At 41.7% G+C, this 17,382-nt stretch overlaps 1 protein-coding gene across 16 annotated transcripts in view; it reads left to right on the top strand.

The window, feature by feature from the left end:
- Positions 1–17,382, top strand: part of ptprma (protein tyrosine phosphatase receptor type Ma) — a 163,575-nt gene that overhangs the window by 117,335 nt on the left and 28,858 nt on the right. For 8 of the 16 annotated variants that reach the window (XM_081696947.1, XM_081696944.1, XM_081696945.1 and 5 more), the window contains 2 exons: positions 4,094–4,229; positions 5,937–5,966. In XM_081696947.1, the coding sequence (XP_081553073.1) occupies positions 4,094–4,229; positions 5,937–5,966 (166 nt within the window). The remainder of the gene's footprint in view (positions 1–4,093; positions 4,230–5,936; positions 5,967–17,382) is intronic. The other 8 variants (XM_081696943.1, XM_027002055.3, XM_027002047.3 and 5 more) reach the window with 1 other exon arrangement.

Genomic DNA, 17,382 nt, shown 5'->3' with positions numbered 1-17,382 from the left:
GTGGACAGAGTTCATTTTTATTCGGGGTTGGAATGCGGTTTCTAAGAGGAGTGGGAAGAGGAAATCAATACAGCCCCACACGGGCAACTGAATCAGAAAGTATTACTGCTTGGCATGCGTCACAAAGCTGTTGTGTTCAACCTGCTGTCAGAACATTACATTTAAATATTTACCAGCCTCACTGGCAATGTGGGGCTTGGAAAGTTTCTGCGTGGTGGTCTTTGTTAAAAAAAACCCAGTGACTGTCCTTTCTAAGAACTGCAAAATTTCGGCAGCTGCAGTGGATGTTTACGCATTAAGATTTCACGCTTTTTATGACTGGTACCCGAAGGCTTGTGATGTCCAACTAAATTAGGAAGCATCTTTGATTCTTGGGCTGTGGATGAGCACTTTCTATGTCTGAGTTCTTCTTGATCAGTGTGGCGTATTCCTCTGCAAAGTTTTCACTTTTTAAAAATATTGTTCAAACTACTTTTGAACTACTTTTCAATTTCAACTCCAGGAACTTCTCAACTATACAAAAAAAACAAAAAAAAAAACCACCAAAAACATATCATCAACTTCTCTAGTACACCAAAAAATAAAAAATAAAATTTGCATCCTTATCTGTTGTCTAGGATTGAACCTTAAGGTGATATATGACTATGTGTATGTGGGTGTATGTGTGTTTGTGTGTGTGTATAAATTTGTGTTTGTGTGCATGTGCATGCATGTGTGTTGACTTGTTTTCGTGTCTCTCACCTTTATCCATTAGAAGTGAGGGGTTTGTTTACTCAGTATGCTGGAGGAGCAGCTGTTACAGCTCCCCTCTCTGAGGAGCTCCCCTCCCACTCAGTGCTCTCAGAGGCCACGCACATCCCTCCAGCATGTGCGGAGGAGCTCCATCCCCTCCACCGCAGTACCACCGCAGCCAGGGGGTGGAGCTCCTGAGCACCAGCGGGATGCAGTCACCACACCAGGCTGGCAAAGCTCCCGCTGCCCGCGCTCTCCGGCATGCAACTGCTGCACAAACTGCTTACAAGCATGGCAGGGTACCAAACTTACAGCAGGCAGGAAATCGAAGCTGAACTGCGTGAATGAGAGCACTGGACGCCTTATGTTGTTTCAGTATGGATGGGGCAGAAGCCTTTAGAACTCATCATAAACCAAACCTCAGTAAGATAGCAAAGCTTGAAAAACAGCTACAAGGTGTGAAATATTGCAGGGGATATTATATAGAAGATATTCACACGCAGGCTCATACACTCACACATACATGTACCCGCACACACATGTACCTGCTTGGTGCTCTAATACTGCTGAGTGGCTTGCTGTTCAGTCCTCATGCTCTCACCTCTGCAGTCACCAGCAGTAAAACTGAAATTCTCCCCAAAATGAGACCCTGCTCTCTGACACCATCTGTCACCACAGTAACCATGCCGCCCAGGCCGAGGTGATGGATGTTGTCATGGCTGATTGAAAAAGTGGAGCGGGCAGCAGGAATAGATTGGCAGCCAGGCTTGGATTGAACGCTGGGTCCTGACCATTTTTCATCCCCTGCTCATTTAGAGCACTGGAAATGGATATTTCACCTGGTTCAGAACTGATGTGCCTTCCCATTATACAGTAAACAGACGAACACTCCCCTCTCTTCACCCCAGGTCCTTCTCTTACCACCACACATTCTTGGTCGTGTGTGTGTGTGTGTGTGTGTGTGTGTGTGTGTGTGTGTGAGAGAGAGAGAGAGAGCGCGAGTCAGTCAGTCTGAGTCTATTTTTATGTATGTATCTCTCTCTTTCTCTCTGTCTGTCTCTCCTTAACTCACTTCTTTCAGGCCTATTCTATGTTATTTCAGTAAGGCTAGGTGCTGTGAGGTTTTGGTTATCTCTCTTGAGCAGATATTAAATGTGTGTGCCCATGGTGTGATCAAGTCATTACTGCCTACTCAGGGAATAAATAGCTGTGAAAGAAGTTGTCCTCTCTCTCTTTTCCCTTCTTTTCTTTGGCTTGTTTTTGCTTCTTTTACACTGCCACTCACCATATGTGACCCAGATTTGAATATCCAAAGGCGATAGAAACGCAGTTATTGTGCCCATGAAAGAAACAAGAAGAGAAAACACAATGAAAGTGAAGAAGCATGGTTAATGAGTTTATCTCCTTCTCTCAGGTGGAGGAACAGAGAGAGAGAGAGAGAGAGAGAGAGAGAGAGAGAGAGAGCGAGAGAGAGAGATCAGAATGACAGCTTAATTTGGCTTGGACCGCCAAGAGTAGAGTGACGTTTTAGCAGTGGGAGGGTTAGGCCTTTTGTTCTGATCATGAAGCAAAGGAGAAACCTGAAGGTCCAATTAAAGATCCTATTAGAATAATCATTCTCTGCCTTAAGGGGTAAACACTGCATAGCTAATGAGAGAGCTATTAGACATGTAGATCTGTACCAGAGCATTAGATGTGTAGCAATGTTCCAGCTGTATGTATATAGCAGTCTAACAGAGCATTAGACATGTAGCAGCACATTAGAAATGTAACAATGTACCAGAGTTGTAGATACACTGCCTGGCCAAAAAACGGTCACGCACTCTAATATTTCGTTGGACCGCCTTTAGCTTTGATTACAGCATGCATTCGCTGTGGCATCATTTCCACAAGCTTCTGCAATGTCAAAACATTTATTTCTGTCCAGAGTTGTATTAAATTTTCCCCAAGATCTTGTATTGATGATGGGAGATTTGGACCACTGCTCAAAGTCTTCTCTAGCACATCCCAAAGATTCTCAATGGGGTTCAGGTCTGGACTCTGGGGTGGCCAATCCATGTGTGAAAATTGTCTCATGCTCCCTGAACCACTGTTTCACAATTTGAGCCCGATGAGTCCTGGCATTGTCATTTTGAAATATGCCCGTGCCATCAGGTAAGAAAAAATCCATTGATGGAATAACCTGGTCATTCAGTATATTCAGGTAGTCAGCTGACCTTATTCTTTGGGTACATAACGTTGCTGAACCTAGACCTGACCAACTGCAGCAACCCCAGATCATAGCACTGCCCCCACAGGCTTGTATGGTAGACACTAGGCATGATGTGTGCATCACTTCAGCCGCTTCTCTTCTTACCCTGATACACCCATCACTCTGGAACAGGGTAAATCTGGACTCATCAGACCACATGACCTTCTTCCATTGCTCCAGAGTCCAATCTTTATGCTCCCTAGCAAACTGAAGCCGTTTTTGCCGGTTAGTCTCACTGACAAGTGGTTTTCTTAAGGCTACACAGCTGTTTAGTCCCAATCCCTTGAGTTCCCTTTGCATTGTGCATGTGGAAATGCTCTTACTTTCACTATTAAACATATCCCTGAGTTCTACTGTTGTTTTTCTACAATTTGACTTCACCACACATTTAACGGATTGCTGATCGCAATCATTCAAGATTTTTTTCCAACCACATTCCTTCCTCGAAGATGATGTTTTCCCACTGTCCTTCCACTTTTTAATAATGTGTTGGACAGTTCTCAACCCAATTTAAGTAGTTTCAGCAATTTCCTTACATGTTTTCTAAGGAAATTGGCATGCTTGATGCATGCCAATAATTTGACCCGTCTGAAACAGATAAAAAAAATCTTTTCCACGACCTTTTCTTTCGACATGGTTGTTTAACAAATGAAAAGCTACTTATTGCATCAGTTAGGGTTAAATAACTTGTTGCCAGCTGAAACAATCACCCATGCAGTAATTATCCATTGGGAGGCTCTTACCTATTTGCTTAATTAAATCCAGGTGGTGACCTTTTTTTTTTTGGCCAGGCAGTGAATGTAATGGTGTCTAATCTAAAACTATAAGGCCCAAATAAAGCTCCAGTGAATCTGTAAGGGGACCATAGTGAATTCCTTAACATCAACTCCTAGTATAATTCAACCCGTTGTGATTGCTGAACAAAACTGCCAAACTGCCTCACAGTTTAAACTGACTGACTCTGACATGAATTTCAAGTGCATCTTGCATAAATTCATTGCATAATAGTTACATTTATATAAACACACCAAACTACCCAGGTGATATAAACTAATGGCACTGAGGTAGAAATTGCAGGATCGTGATCTGTCGCCATGCTGTGGATTACAGGGGCAGCAACTAGAAAACCTGATGCAGTGGAGCCAGAGAAACAGACAGACCACACAGTTAAGATTGCTGGTGTCATCGCGGGCATCCTGCTCTTTGTCATCATCTTCCTGGGTGTGGTGTTGCTCATGAAGAAACGGTAAGGTTGCCTCATGCCTCTCCAGTGTCTCAGTAGTGCATGTATCTCATGTTATGACAGTCCTGTTTAATATGGAAAATGGAAAATACTGTCCAGACCTTAACTGCTGGATTTGATGAGCTTTTTCATAATGTTTTATTAGCAAACAGAAATAAATGAAAGTCAAGGTATTGTGTGCATATGATTACATGAAAGTCAACTTTAGTGAATCTGTGCTGTTTGTCTTGCAACTCGCAAACACCCCCTTTTGTCAACTGAACAGTGAATAATTGACTTGATTGCTCTGATAACCAGCATTAAACTGCATGTGGCACCAGTGTACAACACATGATAAAATATTCATTTTTTTCTCTCTCTCTGCTATACCCACATAAATGAACATGTTTTAATGACCCTGAATCAGGAAATAGGAAAACATTTCTGAAACTTATCTCTGGAAGAAGGGGAAAAAGCAAAGTAAGATAAGAGGGAAAATTTGATGAAAGCTTTTTTTCTCCTTTCAAAGGGAGGCCTAGGGCATGTTGCTGCAGGCTAGTTTACATTAGCTCTCGTCCTCAGCTGGAGTAAAAGCCCTCTGAATTCTGTACAAAAACCTCAGGCAGCCACACTCTGCAAATAGCCCAACTTCTTATTGTATACAGCAAAAAGCCTCTCATGCACTATGTGAGTAAGCAAGTGTTGGATGACTTTGAATGGAGCTCCTCCCTCTTTCTCTCTCTCTACTGTGTAGCATAGCTGTAATTTAAAACAGGAGAGAGATGGAGAAAATATGTTTTTTAATCCGAGTCATTAACCCACTTTGAAGCATATTCATTTCTATTGATTTTGCTGGTGAGTTTCAGAATGGCCAAACATTTGAAGAGGCTTGCCTTCATTTTGCTGACTAAGCAAGACAGCCAATTACATAAAATCGATTGTTTGCATTGATAGTAGTTTTTAGTATAATGACTGCTCTGCCTATAACTAATTGTGATTTGATGGAAGCCATTGCAAGGGGCATCAGGAATTGAGTAGGGACTGAAATCAGCCAGTCAAACAGACACATAAAAACTGTAGTGTAGTATAGTTATTTGATTACTTCTGTAGTATGTTAGTCACTGTCACTGTGTTAAACATTAGTCAGAAATAGAAATAAAATGCACTAGAATTTTTCCCTTAAACCAGTACTTAATAGACCAGGATTTCTACAATAACAGAATCATCAGTGATGAGATGATTTCAACCATTAGACAAATCTCTAGGATGATCATTTCTTTTATAGTCTTATTGGTAGACAGATAATGTTAATATCAAGACCCTTTTGGGAAACCAACTCTGTCTTAACAGCTTTACCTATAACTCTCTCTTTCCTGATCTTTCCATTTCTGCTATCTAATGTGACAGTGGCTTTTTGCTTGAGTATTTCCCAGAGTCCCTTTCCCTCACTCCTATCTTATATGAGGCCTAAAGAAGTCCAGTTGGCAGAGGCCATCCTTGGCCCAACCCCCTTCCCTCCACTCAGCAAATCAGAGCCAGGTCTCACATGCCACGCCCACTGCAGCCACCTTGCCCTCACAGTCACTCAAATAGCTCCTCACTTGTGTCACCATATCAGGTTTTGTTCATTTTCTATTTTTCGGACATTAATATTTTTACTTTTTCTTTCCTTCCATTTACATTCTCCCCTCTCCACCACTGCTTTAATCCTTCCACCACCCCACTCGGCAGAAGAACCTATCACTCCTACACTTATTACCTGTAAGTAACCACTTTGTGAAACGCTTAGTTACCATGCTTTCGCTCTGCCACGCCGTTTGATATTCCATGCATGACACTCAGTGACTTACTTCCTCCTTTCAAACTGAAGCACAAGGTTTCCAGTGTTCTTGCTGTTTGGCATAGAACTAACAGGCCTCGCCTGAAGATGTCAGTCATTCTGGATACATTCTGATATTTCATGCCTTGGCAAGTGCCATCCAGGTCTTTTTGTTATCCTTTTGTAAACGATACACACGTAAGTGAATCATCTCTTGGCACTGATACAGATGAGCTCTATTTTTAACTCTTGAATTATTAATGAAAGAAAAAGCCTGAAATATGGTAATTATTCTCTTGAGATGAATCTATAGTGCTCCAGTTCGAAGGGGGTGATTTGATTAGTTACTGATATCCTAATTTGATGGAAAATTCCCTAAGGTATTAGAGTGTTTCCTTAGTCTTAATGGATAGCACGCAGCTTAGTTTTCCACTTGCTATGATTTAAAGTGTTAAGTCCTCTGTGCTAAAGGCAAAGGGAAAACTGTGCTGCTCAGGCCTCGCAGCATTGGTTCACTGGAATGACAACTAACCCCAACTCTCTAACATCTATGAAAAACTAACACACACCAGAGATCAGCAAGGGTTGTGCCTGCCCATTGGCCTATTCCCCTCCTGCATCCCATCACACTCACCCAATGTCCACTGACCCATTCCCTCCTGTATCCCATAGCACCCTGCCATTACTTAAATTGCTCTCAGTTCTCCATGTCCTACATTTAACCAGTGCTTATCTCACAACTTCAGTTGGTTTTCTTCCCACCATGTTTTTAACTTTGCTTTGTTTTTTGCATGGCCTTTTTGACAGCATGCAATTCCTTCTTTTGCTTTACACATAAAGCTGACAATTCTCTGTTAATAGGCTGTAGTCATTATGACAGTCCAGTGTAAAGAGTAGCCTGATGCTGACTGAGCATACAGGCTGGCTGAGCTAGAGCTTAAGGCAGGCTGTGAAGTCAGGAGAGTGCAGCAGGGGGTTTGCAATACTTTTCAATCTCCAATTGAGCTGATGCTCAAAATGTTTTAACATTAGAACTTTGAGTGTAAACTCTATCCATCAGTGTCTGTTTGACCTGATTATATAGTTAAGGGCAGAATTTAATCTAAAATTTGATTATGGAGCCAAAATTACAAAACTGAATGTTTTGACAGTCATGCCTTGATCTGTCAAGTTCAAAAATGTTTCTCTACGGAATAAAAATGTCGTTTTTGTGTTTTGTGTTTCCCAACCCCCTCCCCTCCCTCTCAGCTATGGTTAGAATAAGTCTCTGATGAGTGTCTGCATGGCATGGAGATAAATCCATGATATATGAGAGGGATGGTTGTCTATTTCTAGATTTCACTTTATTTTGTTAAAGATCCAAAAGAATTCTGCTAGCTTCTTTAATGCTAATTGCCTATTTTCAAGAGAGATAATTGATAGACAAAGTCAGGACCCTATATTCCCCATCATTTATAAATGTTTTTAAGCAACAGTGTTGTGGCAGGTTTTAACTATAAACATTAAAGAAATCACACTTGGAAAGGTATTTTGGTCAAAGACCTTTATCATACGTTACCATTTGATTTGGAATGAATTTACAAGAAAAAGGCACAAACAGGTACATTGTTCAGAGAGACTGCCAGTGTTATTGCACAGAATTGCTTGCTTCCATCAGATTTTTAGTGCATTGTATCCTCATTTTAACTTTCTGGAAATTGTGGACGTAGTTTATGCTTTTTGTAAAGTATGCTGTACATCATCACCGGGAAGCTGAAAGCAGTGAAAAGGGTATTACGACGCAGTGTTCTCCATCACTGCCTCACACGGTGGCTACAGCAGAAGCAGCAGCCATAAAGCACAGGGCAGAGGAGCACGGGTCAGCCTCTGGCCACTCCCGCCCCCTCTCCATCACCCAGTGGCGCTTAGCAGAGAGCACTGCAGGACAGGGCCATTTAACTCGGGCCTCGCAATGGAGTGAGGCACACCGTGCGAAAGCCTTAATTAAATCCTACACTGAGAGCTCACGCAGAACAAGAATTAAATTAATTGCAACAACGGGATGCGCATTTGTCTCGTTTGACAGCCTATGTGTGTTGAAGAGGAGTAGGAGGCAGAGGAAGTGCAGAAGGATGAAGAGGCAATTTGCACCCTCTTACCACACGCCTGATAGATGGGGGAGCTGTGAAGAGTCTCCTTTTGTCCAGGTGTCTGGTTGTTGCCAAGTAACCCCCAATCAAGTTAGCTCTTTGTAACACAGACCCCTCCCAACAGCTAAGAGATGTGATAAGCAAGCTTAGCTGCCATTTGGAAATGAGCCGCCAGTGTATGGCAATTTATTCAGTTTGCCTGGCTGAGCAAACTTTCCAACATGACATCAAGTTAATTCTTTGTTGTTAATTGGTATATGGGCGCACACCTGGGGATTTACAGCGAGCAGGCACCCTCCGATACAAATCCTTGGAGGATAGGAAATTAGTGTGCTGTGATGAAGTGTTTCTCATTCAACCATTAGAAAGGGATGCCACTCACTGATTAAGCATCAGGAACATATATTAAAACACAAGTGTATGGTACCATATGTGTGTCTATATGGTTGGTATTTACATATCACAAATTAGCACCTTGGGACTTGTGACTTTTCAGTTTCTTTTACATTCTGCTATAAATCTAATCAAATGCACTTGTAAACAAGCATTGAAATGTTGGCTTGTTGGATCAAAAGGGCTCTGAAATTGTTGATTGAGAGCAATCTTTCTGGAAAGGAAGTCTGTAGGAAAATAGAAAAGAGGCATATTCAAAGCTATTGCTAACAAAGCTTTTACTGCCACCTACATGACCAGCTCTTCACAAATCATCACTATACAAGGCCTTCGACTGTGCAGTGGCCAGTCATTGAGCTTGTCCCATGCCTGACTTTCATACACATGCCGAGAAGACTAGTGAAAAACTCAGGAGCGTCAAAGGCTGACTTCGGCGTAAGCTGTGTCCTCGATGCTTTAGTTGAACAGCCCTTTTTTAATTCCACTTTGCTCCAGGTCACAGCAGAGTACATTCATTTTGTTTGTGACAGGAAGGCTTTTTTCTTAATGTGGCAGACATGGCTAGCAGTTTTCTGAGTCAAATTGCAAATTTGGGGTAACAGTGCAGTGGCAGAGGTAGGAAACAAAATTGCCTACTTTGCAGAGACCATTAGCTCTTTGATTCAGCCCAGGTAGTCACTCGTTGGTGGGGCTGATTGGGGAGCAGCCTAGCAGGGTGCTTCCTTCACATGTTTTCCTTCTACGCAGCTTTTGTCACAAGCTCTGTGACTTGATTTGGTTGCTGGCTCTTTTTGCAATGCAGTAATAAAGTTGTATATAAGTTCACATTTAGAACAGATTTGTTATTACATTAAGATAAAGACCTTTTTGGACAATATAGGTACATATCAAAGTGTTTATCATTCTCAGGGACTTTTTGGGTGGTTGCTGGCTTTTATATTTCGCAGGATATTTTGTGATCCGGGAAGCAGACTTTGAAGCCTCCGTGCCCAGACTCCGTGCTGTAGTGCAGCAAGTTTTCATAAGTTATCTGAAATATAAAAAATAAGCAAACCAAAAAAATCATTCTGTCATTCATTTAAGTCACACAGCATCAAAGAAGATATTATTTTATGACACCAGTTTTGGTGTAAACACATCCCTTAATTTTTATTCTTATATTATTTAAAATTTAAGCATATCTGTGAGATATTTTATGCATGATTCTATCCTTATTGCAATCATTATACATATATTCGTACATTCATAAATGTAAAATGTTTTGTCTAAAAATGTAACACAAGTGCTTAAAGTAGTTCTTTACCATGGAGCTTGTGTCACAGCCATACCCAGCCTCTGGACTACACTAAATGCTACCAGGGAGCACGTGTCTGCCGATGACGAGAGACCATGCTGTCAAGACCTAACTAGCCCACCCAAGAAAACACTGCACATACAAAGCATACTTGTGTTTCTTTAGGCTTGAGTTCAGTTTCTGATGCCTCTTGGGACCTTCACTGAGGCTTTTAATCATGGTATTGGGTGCTGGTTAACATGAATCACAACAGATTTTAGCAGGCAATCTTTGATCATAACTAAATGCCTGCATAGCCAGTATGACAAGCTAATCATGAATGTTACATGAGCTTTAAGTTCGAGTTTAATGATAAGCATTCCCATAATCAGAATTTGATATGCATCCTTTCGGAAAAAAAGGTTTTTGACAGCTGCTTGTGCCATGTCTCTATGCGGACTCAGTGGCCCCGGTTTGTCTGTCTGCTGTGACAGATTGTTGAGGTAAGGGCTTACAACAAGTCTGGCAATGAGCAGCAGATGCTATGAAAGAAGATGTTGTACTTCACCTGCAACATTGTAATTAAGCTGTCAACATGTAATGTCTTAATGTTTCTTCCTCCCGTATGATCTTTCACGCATGACTTACACAGTCGAATCATCATGCAGATTGGGTTTTCTCATTCATCTAAATAGACAAATTAAAATTGCAAATGAGGTTTAGTCAATCTTTATTAGGGTCAGACCTTTACTTGTTTTTCTAATGCTTGGCAGTGTCAAGAATGATGCATCAAATGCATCAAATGTCTCCTTCTCAAAGCATAAAACATGGTCTGTATGCCTTATCTTTTAAGTAAATTAATTCTACACAATTTTTAAAAAGATATCTATTGCTTCATTTGTTGGTACTGGAGAGATCACCACTTGTACAGTAAAATAATATACAGCATATGAGATGTTTTATTTTTTTACACCTAAGTGTAGCATAACTAAAATACAGTTGTTACATTTGGTTTACAAAACAATGTAATAATTTAACACTGTTAACCTCTAACTTTGAAAAGTCCAAACTCCTTAAAAAATCACAAGACTTTTTTGTAAGCTTATATTGAGCAAAATAATTGTTATTAGAAGAACAAGAGGGAAAATATTCAGTTTCCAGTTTGGCTGACATGAACGTTGTATTATCAATTATCTATTTGTTGACAATACAGCCATGTCACTAACTCATTTCTAACAAAAAATATCAGTTAAAACCTTATGTAACTTCTGGTACTCAGCTTGAAGTGGAAGTCTGTCAGAGAAACTGTAGAGGTGACCTCTGTCGCTGAACGCTGAATGCTGCTGACGCCATGGTAACAGCTCATGCCAAGCTCCAGTGCCCACGCTACTCATCTGCATCATCAACCACACATACTAGATCATTCCTCCTAATCGGCCATCATAGTCTTCAGTGTCCATGTATTGGTTTAGAGACCTAAATGGCAGTGTAACCATCAACATTAATACTCCTAGATGTATGCATGCTGAGTTTATGTGCACAATAGGCAATATCATTGTTTACTATAATATCATTGTTTACTTTTATATAGTGCTGAGCTAAAGAAAATTTATGTTGTTTAGATATCTTGGTATTACAGTAGGCCTTAGAACAGAGATTTGCTACTCACTGAGAGTTAAATAAAGAAGAGTGCATTACAGATAGCATCACTGAGATTATTTTCACATTCAGCCTGTTCAGCCATTGCCAACATATCGAATATGAAATATCTTTTAGTGAAATGAATTGGCCCCAAGCTTCCATGTTTCGTTCTGCGTGTTTCCTACATATTAATGGAGATGGGTCTGCACTCCTGTCTGTCCGCCTCGCCCTTACCCCGAGGTTGGTGTCAGTGCAGCCCTGCCCACATCCAGATTCATAGCTGTAAATGATGAACAAAATGGGGTTTTGTGCAGTGGTGGCGGTCTGGACAGAGTGCCTTGCTCAAGGGCACATGTGCAGCTCTGCTCTCCAGAGACCCTGGCAATCGCAGCTCCCTACCACGCACAGCATGGTGGGAGCTTTTATTTATGTTTTTCTCTCACGAAAAAAAAAGAGCGAAACTTACCTCCCTTTAAAAGGATTTTTTCACTTTTTTTCATCTGTATCAACCTAAGCCCTCTCCATCTGCAGGGTTTCAGGTTAAACTTCAAATGGAAGTGCTCATGCCTGAAACGGGAAAATAAATGGAAAGGAGAAAGACAAAATGTCTCTAGTCACTTTTGAAAAAAGGAACAGAGAGAGAGAGAAACGGAAAGGTTGAGAGAGGACATGTGCCGGAACGTTGACAAGCTCGCTGGCATTAGAGATGCATGAACCGTGGGGGTGTGGTGTGTGTGTGTCAGGTAAGGCACACCAGGATGGAACTAGAGGGGCTGTATGCTAAAAGCCATCCTTCTGATGCCCATCATTTCAGGATGGCCAAAGGCAATAAACAAGCGCATATCCCATGTTGCAGCGCAGCTTTCTGGCCTGCACTGGAGTTATGTCCATCGCTGTGCATTTGTCAGTAACTGCAACACGCAGCACCATCACTAGAAATGCACTGGCCTTTTGCCTGGCTTCTTGAGAATATCACCCCCTCGAGACCCTTGACCATCTAGGAAGTCCACAATGGGAGTCTGTGCTGTCCTCTCGCGTCTTGCTGTGGCAATATTAGCATAGCAGTTTAAAAGAGCCATGCAGGTGTTAGAGTTCTACGTGGCAAGTTGGCACTGTGTTTGCAGGTGGAATGCCTGGCAGGGTTAACCCAACTGGAGCGGGGCCGCTACGGCACCGAGGATGCCGGTCTCGAACATCTCTCATTAGAAGACATGCTTTTCTCGCTCGTCTGGTGTTGGATTCGCACAGCCTCAGTGCCAACCTCCCCGACATTCCCAGTGTTAGACAGTGCCAGCCTCCCCAGTGTCAGCTTCCTGTCTCAGGATTGATGATGCCGTCTGTCGTTTGTCATTTTCTTTCCCCGGCAGCAAGTTGCCAAGGACATGCCCTGTGTTTTATCATACGTCAGAATTTCCAAACCAGTGCAGTTGGACTTGGAGCAGGATCAAAGCAGAACTGGACAGTTTCTACCTCCTCTTCAGGATACAAGCCAATACTGTATTGCTGTGTTGATCATTATTCTACAACTTACTGCAGTAGTATAATAGTTGACCTGTTTCTACTTTTAGATTCTAAGGAGCACAGAAGCATTTACCCAGTGTGAAGGCTCTGTCCCTCCTGACTGATGATTTTTTTTGGCTTCTGATTGGAGAAGTGCTGCAAAGAACTTTCATTTGTTGTTTTCCATTTCCTGTATCCTTGCTCTCGCCATTTCACCATGACATTTGCAAGGAAATGGGCTGCTCTCGCTTTTGTCACATTCCCTGCAGTTGTTTGAAAAAGGGCTTCAATTGCCACTCTTTCCCAGGTGAATACATGAAACAGAGACAATCCGAACATTAAAAAAATAAAATAAAAGGAGAATAAAGGGAAAAAAGAAGCAGCACGAGGTGCCCATAGAATGTTTGTGTACTTCAAAGTCTAGTTTCCAAAAAGACGTTAATATAGTTTTAATGTAGAAAACAACAACAAAAAATGGGCAAATTCTTAATGCAGTTTTGGCTACTAAGTTGAGAACTTTTCCCTAAAATGGGAAAATATTGTTCTTCTAGCAAAGCAGGCTGGCTGCTTGTAGGAGACATTATCATTTACAAAGATGAAAAGCAAAATTGGGACAAATGTACTGAGGCATAAGTGGCTGTCTGCATGCACACTTATCTGCCAACTCCGACGCTGTTGACAGTGAGTTTAGTCAGTCCCATACTACATGCAAATACCAAGGTTGCTCTTCGAGGCAAAAACTCTGGTTGCTGGTTTAATACCTTCAGGCTGTCGGTGTTGCCCAGGTCTATGTCATTTCTCAACTTACATTGCCATGTTTCTGGAGTAAATTGGTCAAAATGCTGACACTGATAAATGCAAATAAAATAAAAAAGAATAGAAAAGAATGAGAAGCTAAGTGTAAACAATAGAATGTCATGTTGATGTGCTCTGAATGTGTGTGTGTGTGCTCTGAATACCTAATCTTGGCTCTCTTTCCCCAATTCTATTGTTGGTGTCACAAATCTAGTAGATAGAAACAACCTTGAATAGATAGACAAATGCTGTTTTGCTGTTTTATGTTTACTTTTTTATTGAACATTTGTGTGGTATTTGGAGCGTTTAATTGCCAGCCACTGTTGCTGTCTGTGCATTCTGGGAACATAAACACCAAATGTTTTTGTATTATTTTTTTGCTCCATTCAGCATTGTTGTCACCATCTAAAACCTGCAAAACTGAAGTTGCTACTGCAGTCCAGAGACTACCACTTACTCAGCAGAACCTGTGGTTGCATTGGTACAAAAGTATATACAGCAAAGTAGTTCATGTACCACATGTTGCTTTACTTGATGTTGTATATTTCCTGTGTTGCCAGTGTTGTTGTGTTGTTCTTTTATGGGAATAGGCTTTGTCTTAAAAATGAGATCAAATGCTTTGTTTATTGGAGATATTTAATGGAGAACATGCCATTTAACCATCTGACCATATAAATGTTCCTAAACCGTTTAACTCTGGGTGTAAATGAGAATAAGTAAGTTTGTCTCCCCCACTGATGAATATTTATAGGTCTAATGGGCCTAATGCCCAGCCAGTAAATAACAGATAGCACATTAAATGACAGCATACGTTAAGTGTCACTTAGACAGCAAACAAATTTAGGGAAGCCGTTAAACTATTAGCTTCCTGTGGAGTTATCCATTTGCAGAAGTGTTCGGAGACCAAAGGGTGCTGGCAGCCATATGGAACTAAGCAGAATGCAATAGACTTATATGGAGATGGTGACTGCACGAGGGCTTCATTAGCTCACGGCTGTCCATTAGCAGAGACTGTGCCATGCTGCGTTTAAGGGGCACCTGCCGGTTCTCACTTTCCAGTTGTTGCAGTATCGACGTGAGAGAATATTATAGCGCTCAAACATTCCACGTGCTTTCTGTGGAATTGCGAGGTCTTGCATTTTAAATTCCTGCTGTCTTGTTCATAGTGTGATTTGCCATTCTCTTCGAAGAGATGAAAGGGAGAAGGAATCATTCGTTATGACAGGAATGGGCCATAAACTCTTTCCATTAATTTAACCACCAGGACAATGCATTTTCTGTTCTTTGTGTTTATTCTGTAGCATGTTAGCTTGTGTCTGTTTCTCAAGTCATTAAGGTTGTCCAAGCTACAATTTGTCCCCAGTTTACCAGCTCTGATTCTTTCCCCGTACATAAATGCTTCGAAATGAGCTAGGCTCTGCCAGTAACTCTGCGATTAAGGCACCCACTGTAATTTTCCAACGCTTTCTGCAGACACTTTAATTTGTTTTTAAGTGCAGCAGCAGAATGACTGCTCGGTGACAAATCTTCGCCGATGCAAGCATCTGAAACGAATGCCGATTTGGATGATGACAAGGGCCTGGAAATTTTAAGCCGCTGTTTGCAAAGTGCCACAAGAGAGATTTAGGTTCTGGTGGTTAAAGAGTTCTCTGTACTTTGAAGTGTCATTACCTTCAAAATACCCGGCAGTAAATCAGATTGGATTAATTGTGAATATAAATGAACATGCAGTCGAGAAACAGGAGCTAGGGCATTAAAGCACACCTTACATTCATCAGTCATGCAAAAGTTTTGCTTCACATTTGATGTCACGGTGTTAATTTTTGACAGCCTAATTTTTATAGTAAATTTCATCTGGTTTGAGTGGGTCATGCCACAAGCAGTGTGTGATGACTAGTTATACATTACATGGCAAACATAGTATACATACTGTATATGATTACTTTCATAAACAATACAAAAACATAATGTCCTAATTGTGGGAATATTGACATTAAGCCGTGAAATACAAAGGGTGCCTTCCTCAGTAATAAAGATGAGCTCATAACGAGAGCCCTGGGGGCTGTTAGTTATCTACAGCTCCCAAAGGGGAGTGCTTATGCTGAATAGGTCAGCAGTGCATCAGCCCATCAGGTGGATTAAGATGATGTAATCTGGACAGACGAGGAGAAATGCCAAGCAGCACACAGTGAAGAGGTATAGGCCAAGTCTCCCAGTCATCCTGCTATGACACCAGGGTTACACGGCCTTCTGCTTGCTTCTCTAGGACCTCATGAGGATGAAGGACGCTTGGTGAACACAAAAAGGCAGCATAGCTTCAAGTTTAAAAACACCCACATGTTTATTTATGTTGGAAAGATGTAGAGCACCTTTAAAAATACAGTCAACACATATGGAAAAGTTTATATTCAGAGCAGAGAGCCAAGAGATGAGCTAGCAGGGGAAAGATGGCCGATGTGACTGTACTCTGCATTTTGCCCGCAAATCCCCTCAGGCTGTTGGAGACCATCTTTCTCCTTTTTTTATTTGTAAAAAAGCCCCAATCTCTCTGACCTTCAGCAGCTAAATGCTGGAAGGAAAAGAAGGTATAGATAGGGAGAGAGGGCTTTACTTTCATTTATTTATGTTTAATGTGCAGGCTACAGGGGCCAGGTTTGGCTGGCCACTGCTGTTCTGTTTTACACCACTTAATGCTGAGCAGGATCCATCAGAATCATGCAAGAGGGCCTCCATTAGAGATAAGAGTGTATCCCGTGGCACAGACCCTCTGACCCTGAGGGAGAAGAGAAGGAGGGAGGCCAGCCATCAGGTGTGCTACCATTTACATTAAAATGGCCAGTTGCTCCTGGGACGGAACGGCTGATAGTGCCGCATTGCTCTGGAGAGGACACAGGTCGCTCACCCAGCTCCCAATCACATTTGCGGTCGCCATTTTCAGATGGTGACACTAAAGCCCCTTTTACACTGCAATTTTTCACTGCCGTGTAATGCTTGTGGAGCACTTCATGTTCAAATACTATTCAGCTAGTTCTCTTGCTGTAAAAATACCAGGCTATTGCTGTTGTTCTCAATTACTGTAGCATATTTCATGGTGTTACAAGGCTAGGATTTCATAGATTTCATACAGTTTGTTGTGAAAGAGGCAAAAGAATTGACATCATTTTATTACTACAAAATACAAATAGGCACCCACTGTTAGGGTTAGTAGCTGGATGGGAGGTTGGATTGATTAGATCAAAGCCAGTAAAGCACCTTTGGCTGGTGGTCAATATGTAGTTTGATAGAGCCTTGGTAACACACCCAGTAATGAAAATGCAACAAACATTCAAAGTAAGCTGACATCTCTAATCCCCCTTCCAACACAGATGTGTGTTTTGTTCGCCCTGCACCAAGGTTATGCGTTCGGTCAGAGAAATCAGACAGATTCTCTGCTTCTCTTCTGCTCTCTAGCCAGCAAACTAATCAAAGGTCAACATGATCAGCATGCTTTCACGGGCTCTGCAGACTGTTCTCCATTTTTGGCACGGGCAGTGTTGGTCTAGGCAGTAGTGCAGCCCTCCACACCACTCTCTCCCTGCCTCGGCCCTAGTGGAGTGACATAGCATCTGAAATCGCACCTTGGCAAAC

This window comes from Electrophorus electricus, chromosome 14 (genome assembly GCF_041902795.1).
Source record: "Electrophorus electricus isolate QZ-2024a chromosome 14, ASM4190279v1, whole genome shotgun sequence".
Classification (NCBI taxonomy): Eukaryota; Metazoa; Chordata; class Actinopteri; order Gymnotiformes; family Gymnotidae; genus Electrophorus; species Electrophorus electricus.
The sequence above is the reverse complement of the archived record's forward strand: the minus strand, read 5'-3'. Positions and strand labels throughout refer to the sequence as shown.